Genomic DNA, 25,524 nt, shown 5'->3' with positions numbered 1-25,524 from the left:
TGTCTCTCGTGTTTGTGGACAGGCTGGCATATGTTACGTTAGCGTAGCGTATCTGATTAACTGTTATAACTCTTATGTAAACATGCCAGACAGTTTGTTGTCTATTAGTGTGCTGTACTGCTATTCAACCTGTTGTTGGCTATTTTATCAATATTACTATAACTTGCCTTTAAAGATAAAATGTCTGTTCTTGGTGTAAAATAAATTTCCCCAAAAATGTGACTTATGATCCAGTGCGATGTTTTTTTCTTCATTATTACGCATTTTTTCGCTGTTCCGCAGTGACGTATAGTCTGGAAAATACGATATATGCTTTATAATTAGATACAGACAGCACACCGCCAACTTATTACAGACATACACAATATATCTGTACTGAGGTCAAACAAATTTTGCTCACATACATAGAAAAAAGTCTATTATGACTAAATCATCTTGATTTGAGTTAAAAAAAAAATATTTTTTTTTTTTTTGCATCTCTTACATTATATACAGCAGTATTTATTATGTTATGTACAGTACCCTACTTATCTTTTCACACAAAGAAAAAACTACAAGTTGAAAATATTTTAGATTTTTAAAAATGTTTATTTGGCATCAGCATACCACTTCCACGAATATACTTGTGCAAATGCTTGGTGGGTTCTATTTCATAGGAGCAACCATGCCAGATACAAGTGGAACATGTCAACACCTCACCAACACCTCAAAGAAAACATCTCATTCAATTTGGCATTGTCTTACTTTCTGTCAAAACAAAAGATCAGTCTTTTGACAAATTTTACACTGTCATTTAGAGTTAAAAAGAGTAGTAGGGCAAAATATAGTAAATTAGCATAGTCTCGTAAAGTCTTGTAAAGTAAATTACAGTAAAGTCCTGTAAAGTAAAATCTCTCTAAGTTAAGTCTCGCTAAGTAAATTATGGAGAAGTCCCATGAAGTAAATTAATGTAAATTACATTAAAGTCTCCCAAAATAAATTATAGTAAAGTCTTCCAGGTAAATTAAAGTCTTGAAAAGTAAATAATATAATAATATAATATAATAAAGTCTCATAAAGTAAATTTTAGTAAAGTCCCATAAAGTAAATTATAGCAAAGTCTCACAGAGTAAATTATGGAAAGTCTTACAAAGTAAGTCATAGTAAGTCTCATGAAGTAAATTATAGTCCCATAAAGTAAATTAAAGTTTTGTAAATAATGGCAAAGTCTCACAAAATCCATATATATACACTGCCTGGCCAAAAAAAAGTCACCACCTCGATTTAACTAAAATGGGTACGAGCCTATAGGTATGAGTCAGGTCTAGGTTCAGCAACAGTCTGTGTTCAAAGAATCAGGTCAGCTGACTACCTGAATATACTGAATGACCAGGTTATTCCATCAATGGATTTTTTTTCTTCCCTGATGGCACAGGCATATTCCAAGACGACAATGCCAGGATTCATCGAGCTCAAATTGTGAAAGAGTTGTTCAGGGAGCATGAGACATCATTTTCACACATGGATTGTGTGACCGTAACCCCACTGAGAATGGGGTGTGCTGGAGAAGACTTTGCACAGCGTTCAGACTCTACAATCATCAATGCAAGATCTTGGTGAAAAAATGATGCACTGGATGGAATTAAATTTTGTGACATTGCAGAAGCTTATCAAAACAATGGCACAGCGAATGCATGCCATAATCAAAGCTAAAGGCGGTCTAATGAATTATTAGAGTGTGCCTTTTTTTTGGTCAGGCAGTAATTTTATATATATATATATATATACACACACACACACACACACACACACACAAAACTCTAGTGTGACAGCAACACTCCATACTGGCCTCTGAAAGCCATCATGGTGAATCTGACAGCAAGAAGGTTTGGGTTTCGACTCCCAGGCCCTCCCCTTTCTGTGTGGAGTTTGCATTTCCCTCTGTATCTGCATTCTGGTTTCCTTTATGCACTATCCTCCTGTACTCCGGCTCTCAAAATCGTCCAGCTACGCTAGTCCTTATCAAGCCTAATTCTCAAAGATAAACTTAAAGATAACCAGGTACTCCTAATTTGAGCAGACTATGGTCCGGAATGTGCATGGTTACCAAGGGCTATACAAGTACCTAGCAAATATTTTATTCACAGAGGATAGTAGGCTGCTTGCACACATCAAACTAACTATTAAAGTTCTACAGAGAAACAACAAAGTGCACAAAAATAACAGCAAAATAATCCACACGTAAACACCACGTACAGGATGGCAATACTTTATTAATTAACAACACCATGAAACATGTGCTGTAAGTATGTGATGTCCCTGCAGCGTCCTCAGGTGTGGAGTGATGGCTCACTTGCATTTGGACATGTCCACATCCTTCCCGTGACAGATGCAAGTGAACACTGCCAGAGCAATCATGAACTCAGTGAAGTCCACTTGGTCATCTCCATTAGCGTCCATGCACTTGAACAGTTCATTCACTTGACCAGGGTTCTGTGCATCCTGGTGGCAAAAATATATATTAGTCCTCTGGAATTAAGAAAATCGCTAGTTGTGTGCAATTTGTTTTATGCAGTAAATCAGTGTTTTCTAACCAGGGGTGTGCAAGTAATTATGAGGAGGTACTTAGAAGGACGAGGAATATAAAAATCTTTATAATCAATTTTGCATCCTTAATGTTTTTTTTTTTGTTTTTTTTGTCCCAGTACAGATATATTGGATAAGCAGCTAAATAAGTTTGCTGTGTACTGTTTGCATCTAGTTAGAAAACATTTTATTGTCCAATAATCAGGAAATGGACATTAGCTAGCTAGTTTTTGTTACCATCACAGCAAAATGCTGTTTTGGTCTCAGAGTTGTGAAAAGCTCTTATAATGCATTGCAGTGAATAATTAGGATGCTCGGAGTCTATAAGGTAAATGAAGAATTACTTTGGACAAATGCACACTGTTTAAAATTGACTAAATAATTCACATTTTAAGATAAAAAAAATCAAAAAAAAATCAGATACAACACCTTTAAGAGTCAAAGATGAAGTCTGGCAAGTATGTATTTTTAATCAACCTCACAACCTTCATTCCTGTTACCTACTTCTGATATTTCTTGTTTGTCCACAATGCAACCTACACTGTGCTGTGCACAAGTTAGACAGACTGGTGGACATACCTTGATCATCGGACTCAGCTCAGCTTGGATCAGATCCTTCATTTCGTTTTTGGACAGTTTGTCTGTGTCCCCCTCTTTGCCTGCATATTTGTCAAAGACCTTCATAATGGCGCACATGGCGACGGGGAGAGCAGGAGCATTCGAGTCGCACATGGTGACGAAGGAGGTGGAGGTCCAGTCCAGAAACAGTGTAAATATTGAATGGTGCATGGGAACAGAAAGAGCACTGCATTTATAACCCATAGCCAAGGTGGGTCCAGATCAAGTGGTTGTTTGATTAGAAGAACCAATCCCACAGGGATTGGTTCCTGATAAGAAAAACCCAAGGTACACACACGACTGAGATTGTGTTGCTGCATATGAATTAATCACACTTACAGCCTCATAACCTGTAACCATAACCTACTGCTTTAAAATGGGGCAACTTTGTTTGAAGCTCTCACAAAATACTAATGCTTGTTAAAATATGGGTGGGTAATATTGACAAAAATCTATATCTTAATATTTTATTGGAGTACCCCAATAATAATGATCAGATAGATCAAACATGTGCTCTTCTTGTAGTTAGGAGACAGCTAGCTTCTTTGAGAAATATGCATTCTTACTTTGAGCAGAATCACCTCTTCATAGATCTGACCTGTAACTTGACACCTGCAAGTTTCCATGGAGATAAATACATTTCATGTCATACAGAGGATCTTGTCAAGCAAACCCTGCATCAGAAAAGTTATATAGTTCTCCTTTAAAGGTGTTGTAACGACTGACAGGTGGGACCAAAGAGACAGAACTTGGAGAAAAGTAAACAATGTTTATTAACAGTTTTAAATGTGCAAATGAAAGAAGATCGATCAGGGAGATGAGAGCAGGGTGTTTGCTGTGGTCCAGGGGCAGAGCGTGAGCAATACTGGTAGAGGTGAGCTGGGTCAGAAGAGGTGAGATTCGTACCAGTCCTGGAGAGCAGAGTCAGAGACAGAGAAGCTGAGTGGGTCCTAGAGATGTTACGCTCGAGCCTCTCAGCTCGACACTGTACCAACCCTATGAAGTGGAAGTGTTGCCGAGCATTGTTTCAAAACGCGCTTCACCACGCTAAAAATCACGTGACCAGTCAAACCAAGGCCTCGTTACGTCAGAAGTGTCAGAGATACGTGTCAAGCTACGGTTTCAAGCTGCTTTGCAGGAATTTTGATGGGGGTGGCTTATAATTGTGTCAGAGGTTTAAAAGAGTTTGAATCCCCCCAAGAATTGTGGGTTTTGAGAGGAGGAGATTTTGTTGACAGCATTTCTAACACTATATTAGTTATTCAATAAGGGAAAGTTTATATTAAAGCAGGTAAGATACAACAGGTAAGAATAGATTACACCTAGTACAGATACATTTATATACACTTGGTGACATATTACATAACATTTACAAGATACACACCAGTTTGAAAAGTAATTTTTTTTATTAGAGCACATTTTATTTAGCACATTTAAAAATGTGAGTTGCACCAAAGAGGGAAAAGCAACGTAATTTAAACACATGTTGACACAAAATAATGTAAAACAATATAATAAACAGGAGAATAAGTTATAAGAATAAAATAGAAGTGATAAAATTCATTCAAATAAAAGTCACAGAAAAGGAGAATGGGGATTAGAGGAAGGGGGTAAGCGAGGTTCACAAAAGCTTTATGTCACATCCACACAAATGCATTACAGAAAAATCCAGCAGATTCTTCTTCTTCTTCTTCTTCTTCTTCTTCTTCTTCTTCTTCTTCTTCTTCTTCTTCTTCTTCTTCTTCTTCTTCTTCTTCTTCTTCTTCTTCTTCTTCTTCTTCTTCTTCTTCTTCTTCTTCTTCTTCTTCTTCTTCTTCTTCTTCTTCTTCTTCTTCTTCTTCTTCTTCTTCTTCTTCTTCTTCTTCTTCTTCTTCTTCTTCTTCTTCTTCAGATGAAAAGAACTGGCACGGCACAGAAGGGAAACAGTGCCCTCTACTGTTATTAAAGTGGTGTAGACACTGGCCAAAATACCGAACCATTAAACTGCAATATCCCACTATATGTACAACTAATCAGTGTTCTCTGGTTTATAGACTATGAATGTAAAAATGATATTGTTACCTCTGTCTCTGTTATTACGTTTTCACAAGGTATATTTTGTTTAAGTTATGAAGTAGCTACAATTGAGTAAAAAAATCACCTCGAACGTTATATTTGCCTATTGATATTCAATCTAAACAGAAAGAAACGGCTGTGACGATGACATCTTGACTTTTTTTCTATTAAATAATAAATCATTAAAAATAACGTACGTAATGTACGTATCATACGCTCAAAGACAGCGGTGGAAGTGCGGTCCGTGGTGTAGGCCTGTCCCACTTCAGCAAGATGGCGGCTACACTGAGGAGGGTAGATTCTCGACCGGAACCTTCAAACTACACTTTTGAAGAGTACTTCGTAAGGACCCTTGAAGGGTGCATTTGGCGAATTGAGACACAGCCGCCTTCTTCTTCTTCTTCTTCTTCTTCTAGTAGTGTTTTATGGCAGTTGGTATGCAACTGAGAATGGCGCATTACCGCCACCATCCGGTTTGGAGTGTGAGCCAGGACGACCCCAATGGTCTTTGTATACCCTCTTTATCAGTTTCCCAGGTGCAGTTTGATTGCTGATTAGGTGCAGGTGTGTACGGGAGGAGCCCAAATCTCTGCCCAGCTCCAGGCTCAGATGCAGAAGGGAGGGGGGAAAACAGTGCAGAAAGGCAGGACAGGTGTAGTTAGCATAGTTGTTGTTAGCATCACTGTGACAGCAAAACTTGTTGTAAAAAAGTGTTTATAAACCCATTGGCGTGAATAATTAGGATGCTCAGAATGAATAAGGTAAGTGAAGAATAACTTTGGACTACTGTAACCTGTGTAAAACCAGTTCTGTTTTTCATGTCTTAGCCTTAGCAAAAATCAGGTACAGTGCCTTTAACTTAGGCCGTGTCTCAATTCGCCAAATGCACCTTTTGAAGGTTCCCTTCGAAGTACTCCTCAAAGTATAGTTTGAAGCTTCCAGACGAGAATGGGTACTCCTCAGTGTAGCCGCCATCTTGCTGAAGTGGGACAGGCCCACACCACGGACCGTACTTCCACCGCTGTCTTTGAGCGTACGATACGTACATTACGTACATTAATTATTTATTATTTAATAGAAGAAAAGTCAAGATGTCGTCGTCGCAGCCGTTTCTTTCTGTTTAGATTGAAAATCAATAGGCAAATATAAGTTTCAAGGTGATTTTTTTTTTTCTCATTTGTAGCAACTTCATAACTTTAACAAAATATACCTTGTGAAAACGTAATAACAGAGACAGAGGTAAAAATATCATTTTTACATTCATAGTCTATAAACCAGAGAACACTGACTAGTTATACATAAAGTGGGATATTGCAGTTTAACGATTCGGTATTTTGGCCAGTGGCTACACCACTTTAATAACAGTAGACGGCATGGTTTCCCTTCTATGCCATGCCAGTTCTTTTCATCTTATTATTGTGAAGTATTTTCTAGCAGTGCAGCGCTACATCAAGCTAGTGTCTTGATTTACTCACACGAAGGTAAATGACACGTGCCACCAGGGGGTGCAAACCTATGGAATATACCGGAACTCATGAAGATTTTGTGCACGTCTCAGGACTCTCTTCTATCCTTTCTGGAGAGTCTGTTGCTTTATTGTTCACATTACCTGTGTGGAACTCATTAAACTCTTCTGACTTAATGTTTCAGTCTCTTGGTGTTTGACGTTACAATAGAAATGAACATTCTTACATTATTCTTATTGCTGTAATCATTTCTAATGATAATAATGTCTTCTTATTGTTTAGCAATAACTGCACATTCCTTTATTCCATGTAATTCCCCTTCTTTTTAATCATCAAACACACGGCCTGTACATATCTTTATTCAGATTTAACAGTTTCATGTTGTAGATGAGGTAAACCAGTACGAACATTTGAACGTGTATTGCGCAGCGGACTCAATTTTCTTTTTTTTGCATAGTCGCGGTGCATGATGGGATATAGCAGTGTGCGAAGTGTGCATAGATGCGCGCTTCGGTTACGGCTGATCTACATGGAAATGCTGGAAAGGGCAGGGCACGTTTGTCGGGTGCAGTCAGTCGGGTGCATTGAAATGGGACAGCCCTTGTCATGCCGGATATTACGTAACTGCTCTTCGACGCACACTTCCAATGGTGAATCTAAGGCCATTTTGGCGAATTGAGACATGGCCATTGTCATGACACAAAGAAGCGGCAAACCCACTTTATCCTGATATTCAAACGATATTATGTGAAAGTACTCGTACAAGTGGAGTAACATCACCTTAAATGTTTATTTGGTCTTTTTATGACCGCATGATGATTGTGTGACCTAGCACAATGGGGTGGTCTGAACTGCTGTGTCATAGTCCAATTGTAGGTTTTGACTTAGTATTAAATTGGTTTGATTTTAGTTCAACAAGTCACATGACCTTTCCCTCTAATCTTGATCATAGTTGCTGTGTCTTCTTCTTAAAAGGGCGGAGCTTAGCTTGTATCACACAGCTGCTGCAGAGAAAGGAGGGGGATTAGCGTGAATCACATAACTGTCACAGAGAAAAACAGCAGAGTTAATCATACATCACATGATTGTGGCAGAGAAAGGAGAAGCTTAGAGTGAATCACACAACTGTCTAGAGAAAAAGGGGTGGGGCTTAGCATGAATCACATGTCTGTCACAGAGGAAGGGGGTGGAGTTTAGCGTGAAGGAAAAAGGGTCAGCATGAGTCTCATGACTGTCGTAGAGAAAAGGAGCAGGGCCTGTGAATCACACAACTGACACGATTGTCACAGAGGCCGTGTCTCAATTCGCCAAACTGGCCTTAGGATCAACATTTGAAGTGTGCGTCAAAGGGCAGTTACGTGATTTCCGGCGCGACACGGGCTGTCCCATTTCAAACGCACCCTACTGAATGCACCCGACAAACCTGCCCTGCCCTTTCCACCGTTTCATGGAGATCGGACGTAACTGAAGCGTGCATGCGTGCACACTTCACGCACTTCTATATCCCATCATGCACCGCGACTACGCAAGAAACAGAAGAAAATGGAGTCCGCTGCGCAATATATGTTCAAATGTTCGTACTGGTTTACCTCATCTACAACAGTGCTACATGAAACTGTTAAATCTGAATAAAGGTCTGTACAGGCTGTGTGTGTGATGATTAAAAAGGAGGGGAGTTATATGGAATAAAGGAATGTGCAGTTATTGCTACACAATAAGAGACATTATTATCATTAGAAAATATTACTGCAGTAAGAATAATGTAAGAATGTTCGTTTCTATTGTAAGCGTCAAAGACCAAGAGAAACATAAAGGCAGAAGAGTTTAATGATCCACACAGACAGAAGAGAGTCCTGAGACGTGCACAAAATGTTCATGTGTTCCGGTACATTCCAAAGGTCTGCGCCCCCTGGTGGGCACGTGTCATTTACCTTCGTGTTAGTAAATCAAGATATTAGCTTGATGTAGCGCTGCACTGCTAGAAAATCCCTCACAATAATAATATGGAAAGAACTGGCACGGCATAAAAGGGAAACAGCGCCCTCTACTGTTATTAAAGTGGTGTAGACACTGGCCAAAATACCGAATCGTTAAACTGCAATATCCCACTATATGTACAACTAATCAGTGTTCTCTGGTTTATAGACTATGAATGTGAAAATGATATTTTTTACCTCTGTCTCTGTTATTACGTTTTCACAAGGTATATTTTGTTAACCCTTTAAAGTTATGAAGTAGCTACAAATGAGAAAAAAATCACCTTGAACGTTATAATTGTCTATTGATATTCAATCTAAAAAAAAAAAAAAGAAACGGCTGTGATGACGACATCTTGACTTTTCTTCTATTAAATAATACATCATTAAAAAATAACATACGTAATGTACGTATCGTACGCTCAAAGACAGCAGTGGAAGTGCGGTCCGTGGTGTAGACCTGTCCCATTTCAGCAAGATGGTGGCTACACTGAGGAGGGCAGATTCTCGACCGGAACCTTCAAACTACACTTTGAAGAGTACTTCGAAGGGACCCTTCAAAAGGTGCATTTGGCGAATTGAGAGTAAAAGGGCAGGCCTTAGCGTGAATTATATGAGAAAATGGGTGGGGCTTAGTGTGAATCACAGGACTGTCACAGAGAAAAGGGGAGGGGCTTAGCGTGAATGACGTCAGAGAAAAGGGTTAGCATGAGTCACGTGACTGTCAGAAAAGGGGCGGGGTTTAGCATGAAACACACAGCATACAAGGGGCAGGGTTTGTGTATGTTGTCAGACAAGGGGCATGGAATCAGCAAAGTATAAATCTGTTCTTGCTCATTTAAAATAAAACATCTGATTACTTGATTGATTACAAGTTTTTCAGAAAACCATCTTAGCATTAGTTAGCGCTTTATGCTAGCAGACTTCTCCCCAACTTTTTCATGCTAATCAGGCTAGTGTGGCACTACGAGTTGTTACAAACCTTAGATGTTAAATTTTTAGCAACAACAACGCCACTCCGGTTAAACTAGAGAAAGAGGCTCCACATAATATAGCATTGAATTTAATTAACAATGTGAAGACATAACATATGTTTAAGTTCACTTCATAGCATCTGGGCAGAATACAATATATTAGACAAGCCAGTGATCAATCGATCACTGGCTTGCAATCGTTCTTACCTTTTTAGTGGGACTTCTGGGTCTGCACTTCGCTACAGACTTGTGACTTTCATCTTCACACAGGACTGGAGAGTCTAATTAGTGAGACGAGAGTGGTATTTGGACTTAGTAAGGTTCATGCTCGAGAAAACTTGCTCGCATCAGTACGTTGAGACAAAGATAGACAGGACTCCAAATGCACACCTTTTCATGTTAATATAGGTGTCAGGAATGGCACTCCATGTTGCAAAAATAAGGTTGTCGGTTCGGGGTAGTTTTTCCATATCACTCCATTTTTGCTCTTTAGCGAGAGTAGCCCTCTGACGGGTGATTTCTTCAAGATCTGCTGACAGGGATTTGAATTTATTAACCCACAAATCTTTATTCGCTATGTCGGCCAGTTCGATTTCTAGATCAGGCTTACTTACTCCTGTGAATGCAGATGTGTTTAGCAGGGATGGGTCACTGCCTAGCGGTGTGACAGGAAAAGAAAGACTTTTTCTCCTTTCTGAATTCACTGCTTCTTTGAACTCTCTTAGGGAGGGGAAGTGAGAGAGTGTGCCTTTCTGGACATCTCTGGTGAACACTTTCATCTTGCGCTCAAATGACAAAACCTGCACCAGCATCTGCAGGACCGTGCTTCCCTTTCCTTGGAGATTTTTATTCAGCATGTTCAAGTGACTTGTCATATCCACCATGAAGTAAAACTTTTCCAGCCAATCAGCCGTCAGGCTGAAGGAGTCCTCTCGAGCCTTGTTGGCTCGTGGGAATACTTTGAGGATCTCTTCAATCCCACCGTCACATCTTCCAAAGGGGAAGTAGAGACTGGGGACCCAGAGGCGGACTCATCCATCACTCTGGCTGAAGTCACCGAGGTGGTTGACAAGCTCCTTGGTGGCAAGGCTCTGGAGGGGACAAGATCTGTCCCGAGTACCCCGGATGCTGTCATGGCTGACACGTCTCTGCAATATTGCGTGGCAGTCAGGGACAGTGCCACTGGATTGGTAGACCGGGGTGGTGGTCTGTCTGTATAAGAAGGGGGAGGGTGTGTTCCAATTACAGGGGAATCACACTCCTCAGCCTTCCCGGTAAGGTCTATTCCAGGGTACTGGAGAGGAGAATCTGACCGATAGTCGAACCTTGGATTCAGGAGGAGCAGTGTGGTTTTTGTCCCGGTCGCAGAACACTGGACCAGCTCTATACTCTCCATCATCGGGTCCTTGAGAGTTCACGGGAGTTTGCCCAACCAGTCCATATGTTTTTTGTGGATCTGAAGAAAGCATTCGACTGTGTCCCTCATGGTGTCCTTTGGGGGGTGCTCCAGGAGTATGGGATTTGGTGCTCTTTGCTAAAGGCTGTCTGGTCCCTGTATGACCGGAGCAGGAGCTGTGTTCGCCTTGCCGGCAGTAAGTCAGACCTGTTCCCGGTGCATGTTGGACTCCGCCAGGACTGCCCTTTGTCACCGGTTCTGTTCATTATATTTATGGACAGAATTTCTAGGCGCAGCCAGGGGCCGGAGCGGGTTTGGTTTGGGAACCACAGAATCTCATCATTGCAGATGATGTCCTGATGGCTTCCCTCACCTATGGTTATGAGCTCAGGGTAATGACCGAAAGGACAAGATCGTGAATACAAGCGGCCGAAATGGGTTTCCTCCGCAAGGTGGATGGGCGCACCGTTAGGGAGAGGGTGAGGAGCTTGGCCACACGGGAGGAGCTCGGAGTAGAGCCCTACACGTCGAGAGGAACCAGTTGAGTTGGCTCGGGCATCTGCTCAGGATGCCTCCTGGACGTCTCCCTAGTGAGGTGTTCCGGGCATGTCACGCTGGAGGGACTATGTCTCTCGGCTGGCCTGGGAATGCCTTGGGGATAATTAAAAATGTTTATCATTTTTATAGTAGGTGGTGAATCTTTTTGACTTGGCCATTTTATAAGTAAATCCCATGCTGACACACATCAGTGCCACAGCTCCACTGTTGCAGGCAGAGCAACCATCACCAGAAACATACAACTTTAGGGTGAAAACTGGGAGCGCATTACTCACTGTTCACAGCTCACAGTACACGGTCCTGGGCTTCTTATGCCAGTGAGTTGGTGCCCAATGCAACGGTGGACTCTATGTGAACCAGTGAACCATGGAGGGAAACCCGGCTGCTGCACCCAGGGCTCATCGTCAAATGCCTTTTTTTAGATCTATAAATACTGCACCAATGCAACCGCTTTTGTCCAAGAAAGATTTAGTTTTTTCTATAAAAAACACTAATTGCAGACTCTGTTGAATGATGGGCACAAAATCCAAACTGCATGGGGTGTAAAGGTGTATGGCAAATGTTCAGAGCTGTGTCTCAATTTGCCAAATGCACCTTTTGAAGGGACCCTTCGAAGTACTCTTCAAAGTGTAGTTTGAAGCTTCCGGACGAGAATGTGTCCTCCTCACTGTAGCCTCCATCTTGCTGAAGTGTGACAGGCCTACACCAGGGACCGCACTTCCATTGCTGTCTTTGAACGTACGTTACGTAGCTTACGTTATGCCTACAAAAGGTGACTGCTGGTGATTAATTAGCTATACGCCTTTGGATGTGTGAGCATAGCTGTAAAATGGACAGTACATTAATGATGTTTTTATTGGAAGTGTTTCAGGGTGATTACCTGTAAACACTGTAACTGTAAATAGATGTGATGTAACATGAGCAGTACTATCAATATTCTTTCCGAGCCCCACGTACCAGCCAGAAGATGAAGACCTCAATCTCAGCACTCTCAAGTCGGTCCAGGCAGAGAAGGTTGATTAGCACTGCCAAGGTCCCTAGAAGTGTGTGTTCATGATTAAAACCTGGCACTGGCACAGTCAGGTTTATTCATTTGCACTTTACTTTAGTGTTTAAAGTTATTACGTTAATAAATTGTAAATAGTACTTTATTTTCCTTTGTTTAAGACATGTAAGATGAATGTAAATATTTGTAAAGAAAAAGTCATAAATATTTCAAACAGTTTTTTTAAAATAAACTTTTCCAACAAACTAAATCATTTTTCAAACCGCTCCTTCCTCTCCTCCCCATCCCTCTCATAATGCTCTCTCTGCATTTGCAAATCCTCCCTGTATAGCTTAACTAGTTCGCTTTCCCATTTCCTTTTTTCTCCTTGCCCTCTTCTCCTTTGTTGTTGCTGCTCATCGTCCTGCTGCTGCTGCTCCTGCTGCTGCTCCACCTCCTCCTCCTCTTCCTCTTCCTCCAGCAGCTGTGGCTGCCGGGCAGTACTTGGCCCTGGTGTGTCCTCAGGGATAGAGGAGATGAGAAAAGGGTGGTTGATGGAGGCCCTCTGCCCCAACACCTCACCCCTGAAGGGGTGTGACCTTCCCCTCCAGGCCCAGCTTCTGCTGCATTGTTCTGAGTGACACAGAAAAACATTGACAATTTACCCAATTATAAATACAGCAGCGTATAATACATTGACAATCAGAATGTTCTACAACACTGTTACACATTTCCTAGAGTTATTTGAAACATTTGTTCAGTTACTATGCAGCACATTCTATCAGTTCATTATGTCTTTTTTAATATATTTTTGAGTCTTCTTTGGTAAAGAAGGTAGTTTTGATGATGATCAAATGAATAATTCCCATGTTTTTGTGAGCAATAATCTACTGAAAAACAGGTACGTTTAGGTCTCCACTCAGATAAGCATCTTCAGGGACAGCAGTTAGCCTCTTCTGTACTTCTGCTCACAGAAGTACAGGCTTCTGCTCACAGAAGTACAGGCTGTGGATAAGACGGGAATGAAATGGGGAAATCCATCTTAAGTCATTACTATCCACATATGTACAAATGTAAAGGTATTAAATTCGTGGTAAGGGCAACTTTTATGTATTTCTAGGGTCTTTCTTATATTATCTGGGTATATCACAGTGTTTTAGCCCTTTCTTCCACGCCGCCTGTGCGGAGAATGTGGCCCCACTGAACAGGTGCGTGTTCTCCCCCCTCAGGCGGATGAACTCCGCTGTCTGCTCCTTGCTCCCTAAAGACAAAAGAATATTCTTAAATAAGGAACAATATTAAACATTACGATTAGTACACATATATACAAGTGTAAGCAGTAATTCGCTCATTGTTAGTTACACAGCGATTACTGTAAACTCAATTTCACGGGACTTCACTAAGTGGAGTCGCCTCATACAGATCTGAATTTAATTCTAACAGTTTCATGTAGCAACAGTTTCATGTCGCACCGTTGAACCAGTTGAATCCACGTGAACCAGTACTTACATTTAAACGTGTACTCCTGCGCGCTCTCCATTTTCTTCTCTTTTTTACGTAGCCGCGGTGCATGATGGGATATAGCAGTGTGTGAAGTGTACATGGATGCACGCTTCGGTTATGTCCGATCTCCATGGAAATGGTGGAAAGGGCAGAGTAGGTTTGACGGGCGCATTCAGTCGGGTGCATTGAATTGGGACAGCCCTTGTTGCGCCGGAAATTTCGTAACTGCCCTTCGACGCACACTTCGAATGGTGATTCTAAGGCCATTTTGGTGAATTGAGACATGGCCCAGGTGTGCAGTCAGGAGTTTGACAGTTCATTTCTCAATTATTTTTTTAAACTATTGGCAGGATATTGATTGGCCTATAGTTGTTTTTCTCTTTTATCTCCTGCTTTGAAAATAGGACTGACGACACCGACCTTCCCTGCAGTTGGGACCATGGAGTGTCTGATTGATAGGTTTACCATGTGTGTGATTGGTGCTATTAGTGCATCCTGGTGTTCTTTAAAGAAGCTGGCATCAAGATCAAAGTCATCTTTAGCTCTGGGTGTATTTAATGAATCTATTATTCTATCTACTTCTGTTGGAGTTATTTCATCCATGTTAAAAATTGGTAGTTCAGGATTGATTGGACAAAACTCATGTTCTGGTGGGTTAAACTGTTTAGATATATCCTGCACAGAATTTATGAAGCAATTATTTAGCTCAGAGTCAACAATGGAAGGGTCTTTTACTAATTTATTGTTAATCTGTAACTCTAACTCATCACTATCTTTTTTTGTTCTGTTTACCGGTGAGTTTATTAATACTGTTCCATATTTTTTTATTGTTTCCCTTTGCACTTTCAATAATTTTTGTAAAGAAGTTTGCTTTCGCTTTACGTAGTCTTTGTGTTACTTTATTCCTACCATGGCAAATTTCTGTTTGTCTACAGTCAGACCCGTTTTCAGAGATTGTTTTAGAAGATTATTCCTTATATACATTAGATTTCTGCATTCAGTATCCAACCATGGAAGATAGTTTTTTTCTATTTCTTTTTCTCCCCTTAGTGGAGAAACTATTTGTTGTTGACCTAAGTGTTGTTAAGAAATATTTACTGCAAAATTGTAGGTCATTTGAGGAGATCATGCTGTGCCAGTCAGTTTGAGTAAGTGCCATTTTTAGATTTCCTGTCCTCTTTCTTGTTCCAATTTTTATTAAAATCACTAATTAAAATGATCTCTTTTTTGTGGTTACACAGTTTAAGAAGCTCTTTAAAGGATGTATAAAAATGTTTATTTGCTGTGGGCTTTCGATAAACACAAATAACTGTAATTACCATGTTTGCTGATAACGTTATATTCACCCCTACACCTTCTAGTTGGAGCTCTTTAGGTATTTCAAATTTACTACATTGTAAATGACTTTTAATGTACAATTCATAATAGATTTTATTATTTTATGACTATTTGTCTTGTTGTTGTCAACATAAGAATTAGGAGGTACCGTTTGATGGATGATCTGGGAAAGTCCCTTGGTGTTGGTTGGTGATTCTGTTTCATTGCTGGGTCGGTTCGGATTAGTCACTGGTCCGTCGTTGGCTGCTGGTAGCGTTAGCTGCCCGGCTAACGCGCCTGGTGGAGGTGGAGGCCACTCCACTGCTGGGCTAATAACTGTAAGCACGATCCCGTCGAGGGCCGCCGATGGTCCACCGCTAGCCGCTGGTCCACCGCTAGCCGCTGGTAGCTTTAGCCCCCCGGCTAACACCGTTGGAGGAGGTGGAGGCCGCTGGACTGCTGGGCTCATAGCCGTAAGCACGACCCCGTCGAAGGCTGCTGATTGTCCTCCGCTAGCCGCTGGTATCGTTAGCCCCCCGGCTAGCGCCTCTGGAGGAGGTGGAGGCCGCTGAACTGCTGGGCTAATAGCTGTAAGCCCGACCCCCACCTAGATGCTGAATGATGAGGTTAACTCAAACATATGTCATGTCTTCACATTGTTGAACTCGGTTCTGTAATAAGGAATCCTTTCTCCAGTCTGGAGTGTGAGCGTTGTTGCTGAAAATGTAGGAGCCAACAGTCTTGTCCCCAATTCAACGGCCGCACACTTCAAAGGGCCCTTCAAAGAGCGTCTCTCTGTGTAGCCTTTGCGGACCGCAAAGGCAATGCCGAAATGGGACAAGTCATGGAGTGTACATCAACTGCTGTCTGTGTGCTTATGTTATGTTTTAACAATTTCATATAGCACTGTTGTAGGTGATGTAAACCAGTACTTACATTTAAAAGTGTATTCCTTAGCGGCCGCAGACTCCAGTGAAGCGTGGTGCATTTTGGGATATAGAAGGGCATGAAGTCTGTTCGGATGTACCCTTTTGTTCACGGCCGATTTCCATGGAAACGCAGGGCAGATTTGTCGGCTGCCTTAGTTGGGGGCATGAAATGGGACCGGCCTTGTCCTGCCAGAAGTGACGCAAATGCCCTTCAAATGTAGCCAATTGTATGCAGCTGTTGAAAAAAAGTGTGCAGCTGTTGAACTGGGACACGGCTTATGTTGGTGACCACTTGTAATGTCACACTAGCCTTATTAGCAGAAAAAGCTGGGGAAAAGTCCGCTAGCATAAGGCGCTAACTAATGATAACATCTCCTTTTCTGAAAAACTTGTGGCTTTTAGTGTTATCTACGTAATTTACCTTGATATACAACTTATTGAAAAGGTTAATAATGCACATCATAATATAACATAAAGGTGACGAACTGTCTGAATTCAGGTTAGCTACTGCTTTACTGTATATAAACCAGGTTATCCGTTGCCACAGCAAGCCAAGTCCCCTCTAGCCCCACCCCCCGCTATCTTCAGGTTCAAATCAGCTGTTGCGCTTACAAATCATTTTGAGACAACAAATGTCTCAAAACTCGTGAAAGCATAATTTTCAGATTTGTACTAGGAAAATGTGTAAGTTGTAAGCATAGAATGCATATTTGCATACAAGTATATTTGTAAGTGAATAACAAAATTTGTAAGTGTAAAAAATTATTATATATATTTTTTTTTTTTGGTGTACAAAATCAACATTTACACATTCAAACTTTTTGGAACAATTGTACTTTCATAGCATGCAGCCACTGTAAGGTTAATCGGGTGGGTAGACCAGTCACAGAGAAGTATTGAGGTTTATGTGGAAATCCAAGGTTAAGCGCCCAAGTGAACCAAAGCAGGTTCACTGAGGTTCACTTGAGGTTCTTGACATGTTGCTCCAATAGCTTCCATAGAGGACAAATGTCTTCACATGGATAATAATAATTAACTTTTTTTCCTCACTATTCTTGCGTGTTTCCTCTGTGCCACTCCCCATACATTATGGAGCAAAAGACTATTATAAATAGAATTGATTTTCTTGTGAGTTAATACATTTTTGAAAATTGCGCCCTTACAGTTGAGTCCAAATCCACTGGTGTATCAGAACATGTGACAAAGTGGGCCTTTGTCCCATTAATCTCACCTTAATTTAGTTTTATATTCACACATTTATTCATTTCCTATCATTTTTCAAAATTCAACTAAACAACTAGACATAACTATCCTGGGTTTGTTTTAGTCAATTTCCATGGAAACGCAGGGCACATTTTCCGCCGCATTTGTTGGGTGCATGAAATGGGACAGGACTTGTCACGCTGGACATTACGTAAGCCCTTAAATACACCATTCGAATGGCACTTCGAACGGCACTTTGAGCGGTACGTCAAAAAGGTACTTCAAAGGGTGATTCAAAGGGCACTTCGAACAGTGCATTTGATGAATTGGGACACAGCCTATATGTTTTTTGTGTGTCTATGTATGTTTTGCTCTATACTCTCATTGAGTGAAACCTCATTTCTAATCTAATTTATTTATTTACCAATTCTAAGGTACAGAATTAAAAGACTTAAAATTATTTACATCAGCATAAAGAGCCTGATTCCAAAAATTTACCTTTTGAGCGTTTGAGTTTCTTATCACAAGCCTCATATTATCATTATTTCAGACACACGACTACACAGCCGTATATTGAATGTTGAAATAAAATCATTATGGTGTTTATAGAGCTGGCAGTCTCGAGGAGGTGGTGAAGCAATATATGTCCCTACAAATCTTAAATGTGAACACCTCAGTCCAACTGTAGTTTGTTAATTTTGAATCACTATTTGTAAAATTATTTTTTCATGACATCAAATGTGCTTCATCAGAATCAGTGAAATCTATTATCAATACAATAAGCTCTCTTAGGAAAAGCAGTGAAATGGTATTTCTGGGAGATTAAGATAAAATAAGATATGCCTTTATTAGTCCCACAGTGGGGAAATTCCAATATTGCACAGCACAGTTAAAGAACAGAAGGAAAATGGTACATGCAATAAAACAATATAATAGATAAATAGCTTAAAATATTTTTTTTAAATAGACTTCAAAAATAAACTAAAAATAGACTGTAACATCTCCGTAAAGTGACTTGAGTATTGCACATAGGTATGGTTAAATGACACATGTTCAGTGTAAACAGTGTTCATTGTACAGTCTGACAGCAGCAGGAAGGAAAGACCTGCGAAAATGATAATAGCAATTGGCTTCATCACTACTTCTAATGACAGAAATCTGATCACAAGTGTCAACCTCACTCAGTTAATAAAAGAATCAACAAGAGTAGACCACTGTTTCTCATCTCTGCTAGACAATTCATGTAAAGGATGGATTAAGCGGGCTGGATTAAAAAGGCCAAAGGGCCATGTGTGGCCCCAGGGCCATCGTTTGCCCAAGTCTGCTCTAAATACTACTAAACCACTCTTTCTTTGTGGTGGCATTTCTGATTACAGAGAACAGAGAATTTGAGAAAAATTTTGGCACTAAAATATAAAATTAATGTGCTAAAACATGCCTTGGTTGAGCCTTGCCGTGGTTGAATTGGTTATGTATGGCCGTAAAAATTTCAAACTGTATTTGTAACTGTATTTCAATTATTGTTGTAATTAAAAATACAATTAACTACAACTAATTTGATAATGATATGTGTACTCATTCTGCCACTCAAAACCTGGAGCCCAGCCACAAAATATTACAAATAAATTATATTAGGTTTACAGTTTCTCTGTAAACCTAATATAATTTAATACTGACAACCAAAATAATCCTTTCAAATAATAGTGATTTCAATTATGATTTTGAGATTATGCTTTTTGTCATAACCCAGCAGCCCATAGTTACATATAATTATATAAATAATTATTTAAACAAATATATATATATATATATATATATATATATATATATATATATATATATATATATATATATATATATATATATATATATATATATATATATATTTATTGTATTAATTATTTGGAAGATGGCACTAAATATTTTGTTGATATATTTTTCAAATAAAAAATCTTCAAACCCCTCCCACTTCTATTCATATATATAGAACTAGGTGGGTAGTAATGAGTTACTTTTTAAAGATATTGTCATTTTAGTACCTTTCTAGCAGCATACCTTTATTCTTATTTGAATCATACTTTATAATACTACAGTACTCTTACTAAAAGAGCAAAAGGTTTTGTTTCTCTTCCCACTGTGGGTAAATCTACAAGTTTTTCTGTGTTTCTCATGTTTGTGTCTATATTATTAGTAGAGTATTAGTTTTCCCAAATACTTTTTTACTCGAGTAATTTCTTGGACCACTACTACCTGAGTAATATTATTTTGAAGTAACTATATACTTACTTGAATACAATTTTGGCTACTCTACCAACTTCTGCTATTCAATTAGCAAAATACAATGCACACTATCAATACATAGTAAGAATTTCTTTATTTAGCAACACCAGATAACTGCTAGCACAAGTCTGAGATCTCTCTCTGCTCACTTGTTGCACTTCATCTGCCAACCATTGGCTGCGCTCATCATCATTCCCACTACTTTCATGAACTCTGGAAAGTCCACTTCTCCATCCTTATTTTTGTCCATGCATTCAAAGATTGTATCCACTTTATCCGGGGATTTAGCACACTGCAGACACAACAATCAAGAAAATAAAATGTTAAAACAATTGTGACACAAAAAAGACACAATATAAATACACTACCAGTCAAAGGTTTGGACACACCATCTCATTCATTTTATTTTTCATCTCATTTATTTTTTTTTATTTTTTTTTTTTTATTTTGGATTCAAATTTCTCAGAGTAGACAGCCTTTGCTTTGTGGACAGCACAGCAAGCGCTTGGCCTTCTCTCAATGAAGTCCTCATGAAATAGTTTTCACTTTACAACTGTGCCTTGTCAGAGTTAAATAAATGAAGAATACATCTTGAGTTTATTTTTGGTTTACTACATTCCATATGTGCTCATTCACAGTTTTGATGCCTTCAGTGAGAATCTACAATGTAAATGCTCATGAAAATGAAGGGGAAAATATAAAAAGGTGTGTTATGTTCAGCCCTAAGAGGCAACTGCTATTTGGGCTTTACAAAAATAAATAGAATTGAATTGTTGAAACATGGTAGTGTATTTCCCAAATTGTAAGTATACCTTCAAAGCTGGTCCCATCTTGTCCTGGAGCATCTGCTTCAATTCCTCTTTGGTAAGAGTGCTGGGGTTACCGTCCCGACCGGCGTATTCATCAAAAGCCTTCTTCATGTCACAGACTTGAGCTCCAAGTTCTGACATGATGAGGAGGCAGGAGGTGCAGAGGCAGCAATGAAGATCAAGGTGAAATTGAATGCGTGCTGACCGCGTGTATTTCAAACATTTTTATAGTGTATCTTAGGGGCGTCATTTGATTTAAACTAGCCTGTGTTGACATCATGTGTTCAACGCCCTACATGCAAAACAAGTTGGACTGTTTTTTGACAATGCCTCAGATGGGTTTAGTTTGAAACAAAAGCAAACATGGGCTCAGTCAGATCTTTAAACAAAAGTGATTTTAAGCTAATAACATGAATTATTGTAGATCTTTCTAGAAGAAACATGCTTAAAATAGCTGTGCACCTTTAAAATGAATTAGAGAGAATGTAACGATACATATTCTCTCTAATTCATTTTAAAGGTGCATTATGTAATTTTACGGTTGCCTGCTGGTTCATGGTGATGTTATTGCTTTGCCTGGAATGCTTCACAGTATGGCATGAAAGAAAGTATGATTATAAAAAATAAAATAAAATTTTTAAAAACATGCATTCTTACTTGTCTCAGTGAAGTTAGATAAGTTTAATGCTACACTGCAGAATATTTCAGGCAAAGCAACACCTCCATGGCAACGAGTAAATGATAAACCCTTTACTGGAAAAAATGACATAGTGCACCTTTAACGAAACAGCAAAATAAAGACATCATTTTTGAATTTTTTAGAGAAACATTAACGCGGATACAAATGAGTATTAAGAGTCAAAATCCAACTTCTGTGCTGTTAATGAACTTTTGTATTTTGCATTTTAATATTAAGTTTGCTTGCTGGTTTTAAGTTTGCTTCCAATAAATCTTTAACTTTATGGTCTGGTTAGAGCAAGGCCCCCCAACCAATGGGACAGTATTATATCTTATATCTTGATATCTTGAAATGTATTTAAGTCTGTTTTATTTCTGATATTTCCCTGTATTTTACTCCAAAAATATATAGCATATTAAAGGGGCAGTACCTGATTTTTAAAAACATGAAAAACAGAACTCATTCATTTTAAACGGTCTCTTCACTTATCTTATGCATTCCGAGTATCCTAATTATTCACTGCGATGAGTTTACAAGCGCTTTTCACAACCCTCAAAGACAATAGTGGAGTTTTGCCGTAACGGTAAAGCTAACAAAAACTAGCTAAGGCGCACTTCATAGTTAGATGCAGACAGCACACAACGTATTTTGACCTCAAGAGCTGCTTATTCAATATATCAACAAAACTGATACAGGCCCTTTAACCTGGGTGACAATAAACATGCTGAAAAAAAACATGTTTTTAACCGGTCCCCAGGAGAAAGAAGGTTTGGCCACTGGTTTAGAAGTAAGCCGAATATAATCCATGACCTATAGCCTATAAATTGTGAAATGAGTCATTTTGTTATTAGAGTAATGCTAACATAAAGAGATGCCTGTCTAGCCCATGTTACTGTTGGTGTTTTTGTTTGGGATTGTCTGACATTAACTGTGCTCATGCCCATGCAATTAATGGTCAGGAAGCTCTCACGCCCTCTTGTAGAATCTTATACACAACTCTACTGAACCATGTGATTTATTTCAATGCTGTGTCATTATGCGTACATATTACGTTAATTTGAAATTATTTTTATGGTCAACACGTATGTCAGGTAACATAAAGGTTAAGCTATGTTTTTTTATGGGACACTTAACCTATCAGTTCTTTTTATGGCATTAAAGACAATTTGAGTTTTTATTTAAAACTAAATCTGGACTCACCTTCAAACCTGAAACGTTAAAGAAGTACTGTGCAACATTTCATTCAAACAATATCCTAACATTTCCATATGGTGATAATCAGGTCCTTTTTGTAATTGTGCACTTCTAATGTAACTACATTATTCTAAATTGTGAATTGTACTATGTTTTCTCATCAAAACATACAGCTGTAATGCTCACTGCTCAACATCATAGACGTATTCAGAAAGTCTCCTCTGTGTTTTTCCTTGACTATGAAGTTAATCAATTTCTATGCTAGCAGCTAGACTTTCTAGTCATATTTACGCTATATCACTCCTTTGCACAACTTAGATATACATTATTTTAGGTAATACATTATCAAATTTTGATGCTGAAGCGTCTAATATGAATTGAAAAATCTCAATACATTGAATTGGACTTGGAGGAAAAGCTCTTTGCTTGCTAATTGGTAGACTAGTGGAAATTTTAGTATTGTTATTTGCTTAAGTCAACTTTTTGCCAACTTTTTTCATAATGCATATTAGTCATGGGTTTCACTTTGCCCTGGGCCATTCACTACCAAAAAAAAATAAAAAATACTGTCCATCTTTACAATCTTCCAGGTTTTAAAGAAGAAGTTTTTTATTATTTTATTGTTGGTTACAACAGTCAGGTTAAAGATAAGATAAGATAAGATATGCCGTTATTAGTCCCACAGTTGGGAAATTCCAGTATTTCACCGCACAGTTAAAGAACAGAAAGAAAATGGTGCATGCAATAAAACAAGATAATAGATAAATAGCTTAAAATAATAAACTAAAAATAGACTCTTATATAACATCTCGTAAAGTGACTTGAGTATTGCACAGGTGTAGTTGAATGACACATGTTCAGTGTTAACAGTGTTCATTGTACAGTCTGACAGCAGCAGGAAGGAAAGACCTGCGAAACCTCTCCTTCACACAGCGAGGGTGAATCAGTCTGTAACAGAAGCTGCTCTCCAGGGCAGACAGAGCGTCCTGCAGGGGGTGAGACTCATGGCCCAGCATAGAAATGAATGAATAAAGGCAGCATCTGGTAAAATTCAAAGCAGAGTAGCAGATAATAGTAGAGTCTAATGCAGTCTTGTAGAGTCTTACGTGGTGTCCAAACAGAGTTTTGTAGATTTTGGTAGATTCTTGTATAGAATCTGGTATGGTCTGGTACAGAATCTTAATAAGCGATGTCTGAGTCTGGTAGAGTCTGACAAGGTGAGATTATACCATAGTTTTTATACTACTAGAAGACTGGGGGTTAAGCATAAAAAGGTGCGTGGTTTACAACCCTCACAGAGCGCAGAGCGGGGGTTACCCATTCCCGAGAAGAGAGGGGCCACAAATAAACAAACAGACAGCAGCTGTCTTTTTCCAGTGTGACACATGGCCAGAGATGCGTGGGAAACAATACATTTTGCACCTTTGTATAAACAATGTATTGCATTTATATACATTTATATGCATATATATATATATATATATATATATATATATATATATATATATATATATATATATATATATATATATATATATAGTCCACAATATCTAAATAAAATTTATGACCCACAATTTGGCTTGTTGGCGTCCCTGCTTAATGGAAAAATTATAGGTTTAATACTGTGGAACATACCAGGCAAAGCAATGACATCTCCATGGAAATAAACATGAGTCTTACATAGTGCACCTTGAAGTGTTTGAGCTTCATAACTCTGTGGTAGGTGATGTCTGAGAAACAACAATGTGAATGCTTGAGGGGGTGGTTTGCTTCCTCCCTACTCACTACAGCTTCTTTATCTCTAAAATCTTTCAGCATTGTGGTAAGTATTGTCTGAGTTGCACAAATGTTGCAATCACCTGGACTGCTTCTAACTAGATATTCTAATGCTGCAATATTCCACATCTGAAGCAATTTGACTTAACTTGTTAACCTGCCATACGCACTTTAACTCATTACTACCTGGTTTGATGGGATAGTACTTGTGTGTTTATCACAGTTATAATGAGGTAAGTGGCCATTTGGAAATGAATGTTGAACAAGTAACGTTGACTTCTAAAAAGGAATCCATCATCAATTCTCAAAATTCCATGCAAATTGTGAGAAAGATGTACATACCAGAAACACAATTTTCTGGTAATTTAAAACCACAGCACGCTTTTCTTTTTTTTAATTACATAAGAAAAAAGCATGTTTTTTATTCCTTTATCTTTTCATTGTTCTGCACTGAAAAACAGAAAACCGTGTCCTATTTTTCTGGAGTAGGGCCTCTTTCTGTTTGTTCCCATGCCAGTGTTGTTCTTTTGGCTATAATGTTGCACAGTATGACTTATAACGTATCAGTCTCCATGGTGATTTAGTTTTAAAGTACAGTTTTAACTTTCTATTTCCATGGAATCATGCAGGTGATGAGCCATCTCTGGAAAGTTATATACTGTACCTTTAAACATTCAATCAGGAAAATAAAAATACTGTTTATTTATAATTGTCATATTGTGTAAAACAGACCAGTTTAGATCCCTTGTTTATGGTTACTAATAGTTTTGGAATTAACTCTATGTATTCCACAATTTATAATTTTCTCAAACATTTTCAAACTAGGGATAAATGGGCAGTTTTTACCAAAGTTATAAATTCTGTCTGTGTTTTAGTAAAGTGAGTAATCTAAACATATGCACTCAGTATAGGCCTACTTTTTCCCTTTAACAATAGCATTTGCAATGTTAATATTCATGTGTTTCTCTTACTCGCAGATGTAATTTTGAGGACTTTTAACCATCCATCCATCCATTTTCTTCCCCTTATCCGGGGCCGGGTCTCGGGGGCAGCAGTCTAAGCAGGGACTCCCAAACTTCCCTCACCCCAGACACGTCCTCCAGCTCCTCCGGTGGGATCCCAAGGTGTTCCCAGGCCAGCTGAGAGACATAGTCCCTCCAGCGTGTCCTGGGTCTTCCCCGGGGCCTCCTCCCGGTGGGACATGCCCAGAACACCTCCCTAGGGAGGCGTCCAGGAGGCAT

General features: G+C 39.1%; 1 protein-coding gene and 1 long non-coding RNA gene across 2 annotated transcripts; both read right to left on the bottom strand.

Annotated features, from left to right (window-relative positions):
• Positions 1 to 2,248: 2,248 nt before the first annotated feature.
• LOC117386404 (protein S100-G-like) lies at positions 2,249 to 3,358 on the bottom strand. Its single transcript, XM_033983760.2, has 2 exons — positions 3,145 to 3,358; positions 2,249 to 2,481 (listed from the first exon to the last, which is right to left on the bottom strand). The coding sequence occupies exons 1-2, from the start codon at positions 3,352 to 3,354 to the stop codon at positions 2,329 to 2,331; spliced, it is 363 nt and encodes a 120-aa protein (XP_033839651.1). The 5' UTR covers positions 3,355 to 3,358; the 3' UTR covers positions 2,249 to 2,328.
• A 16,542-nt stretch (positions 3,359 to 19,900) lies between these two features.
• On the bottom strand, positions 19,901 to 20,743 carry LOC129457070 (uncharacterized). Its single transcript, XR_008649075.1, has 2 exons — positions 20,638 to 20,743; positions 19,901 to 20,117 (listed from the first exon to the last, which is right to left on the bottom strand). It is a non-coding gene; the product is annotated as an uncharacterized LOC129457070 (long non-coding RNA).
• Positions 20,744 to 25,524: the final 4,781 nt, after the last annotated feature.

This window comes from Periophthalmus magnuspinnatus, chromosome 18 (genome assembly GCF_009829125.3).
Source record: "Periophthalmus magnuspinnatus isolate fPerMag1 chromosome 18, fPerMag1.2.pri, whole genome shotgun sequence".
NCBI lineage: Eukaryota > Metazoa > Chordata > Actinopteri > Gobiiformes > Gobiidae > Periophthalmus > Periophthalmus magnuspinnatus.
Note: the sequence above shows the minus strand (reverse complement) of the source record. Positions and strands in the feature narration are given on the sequence as shown.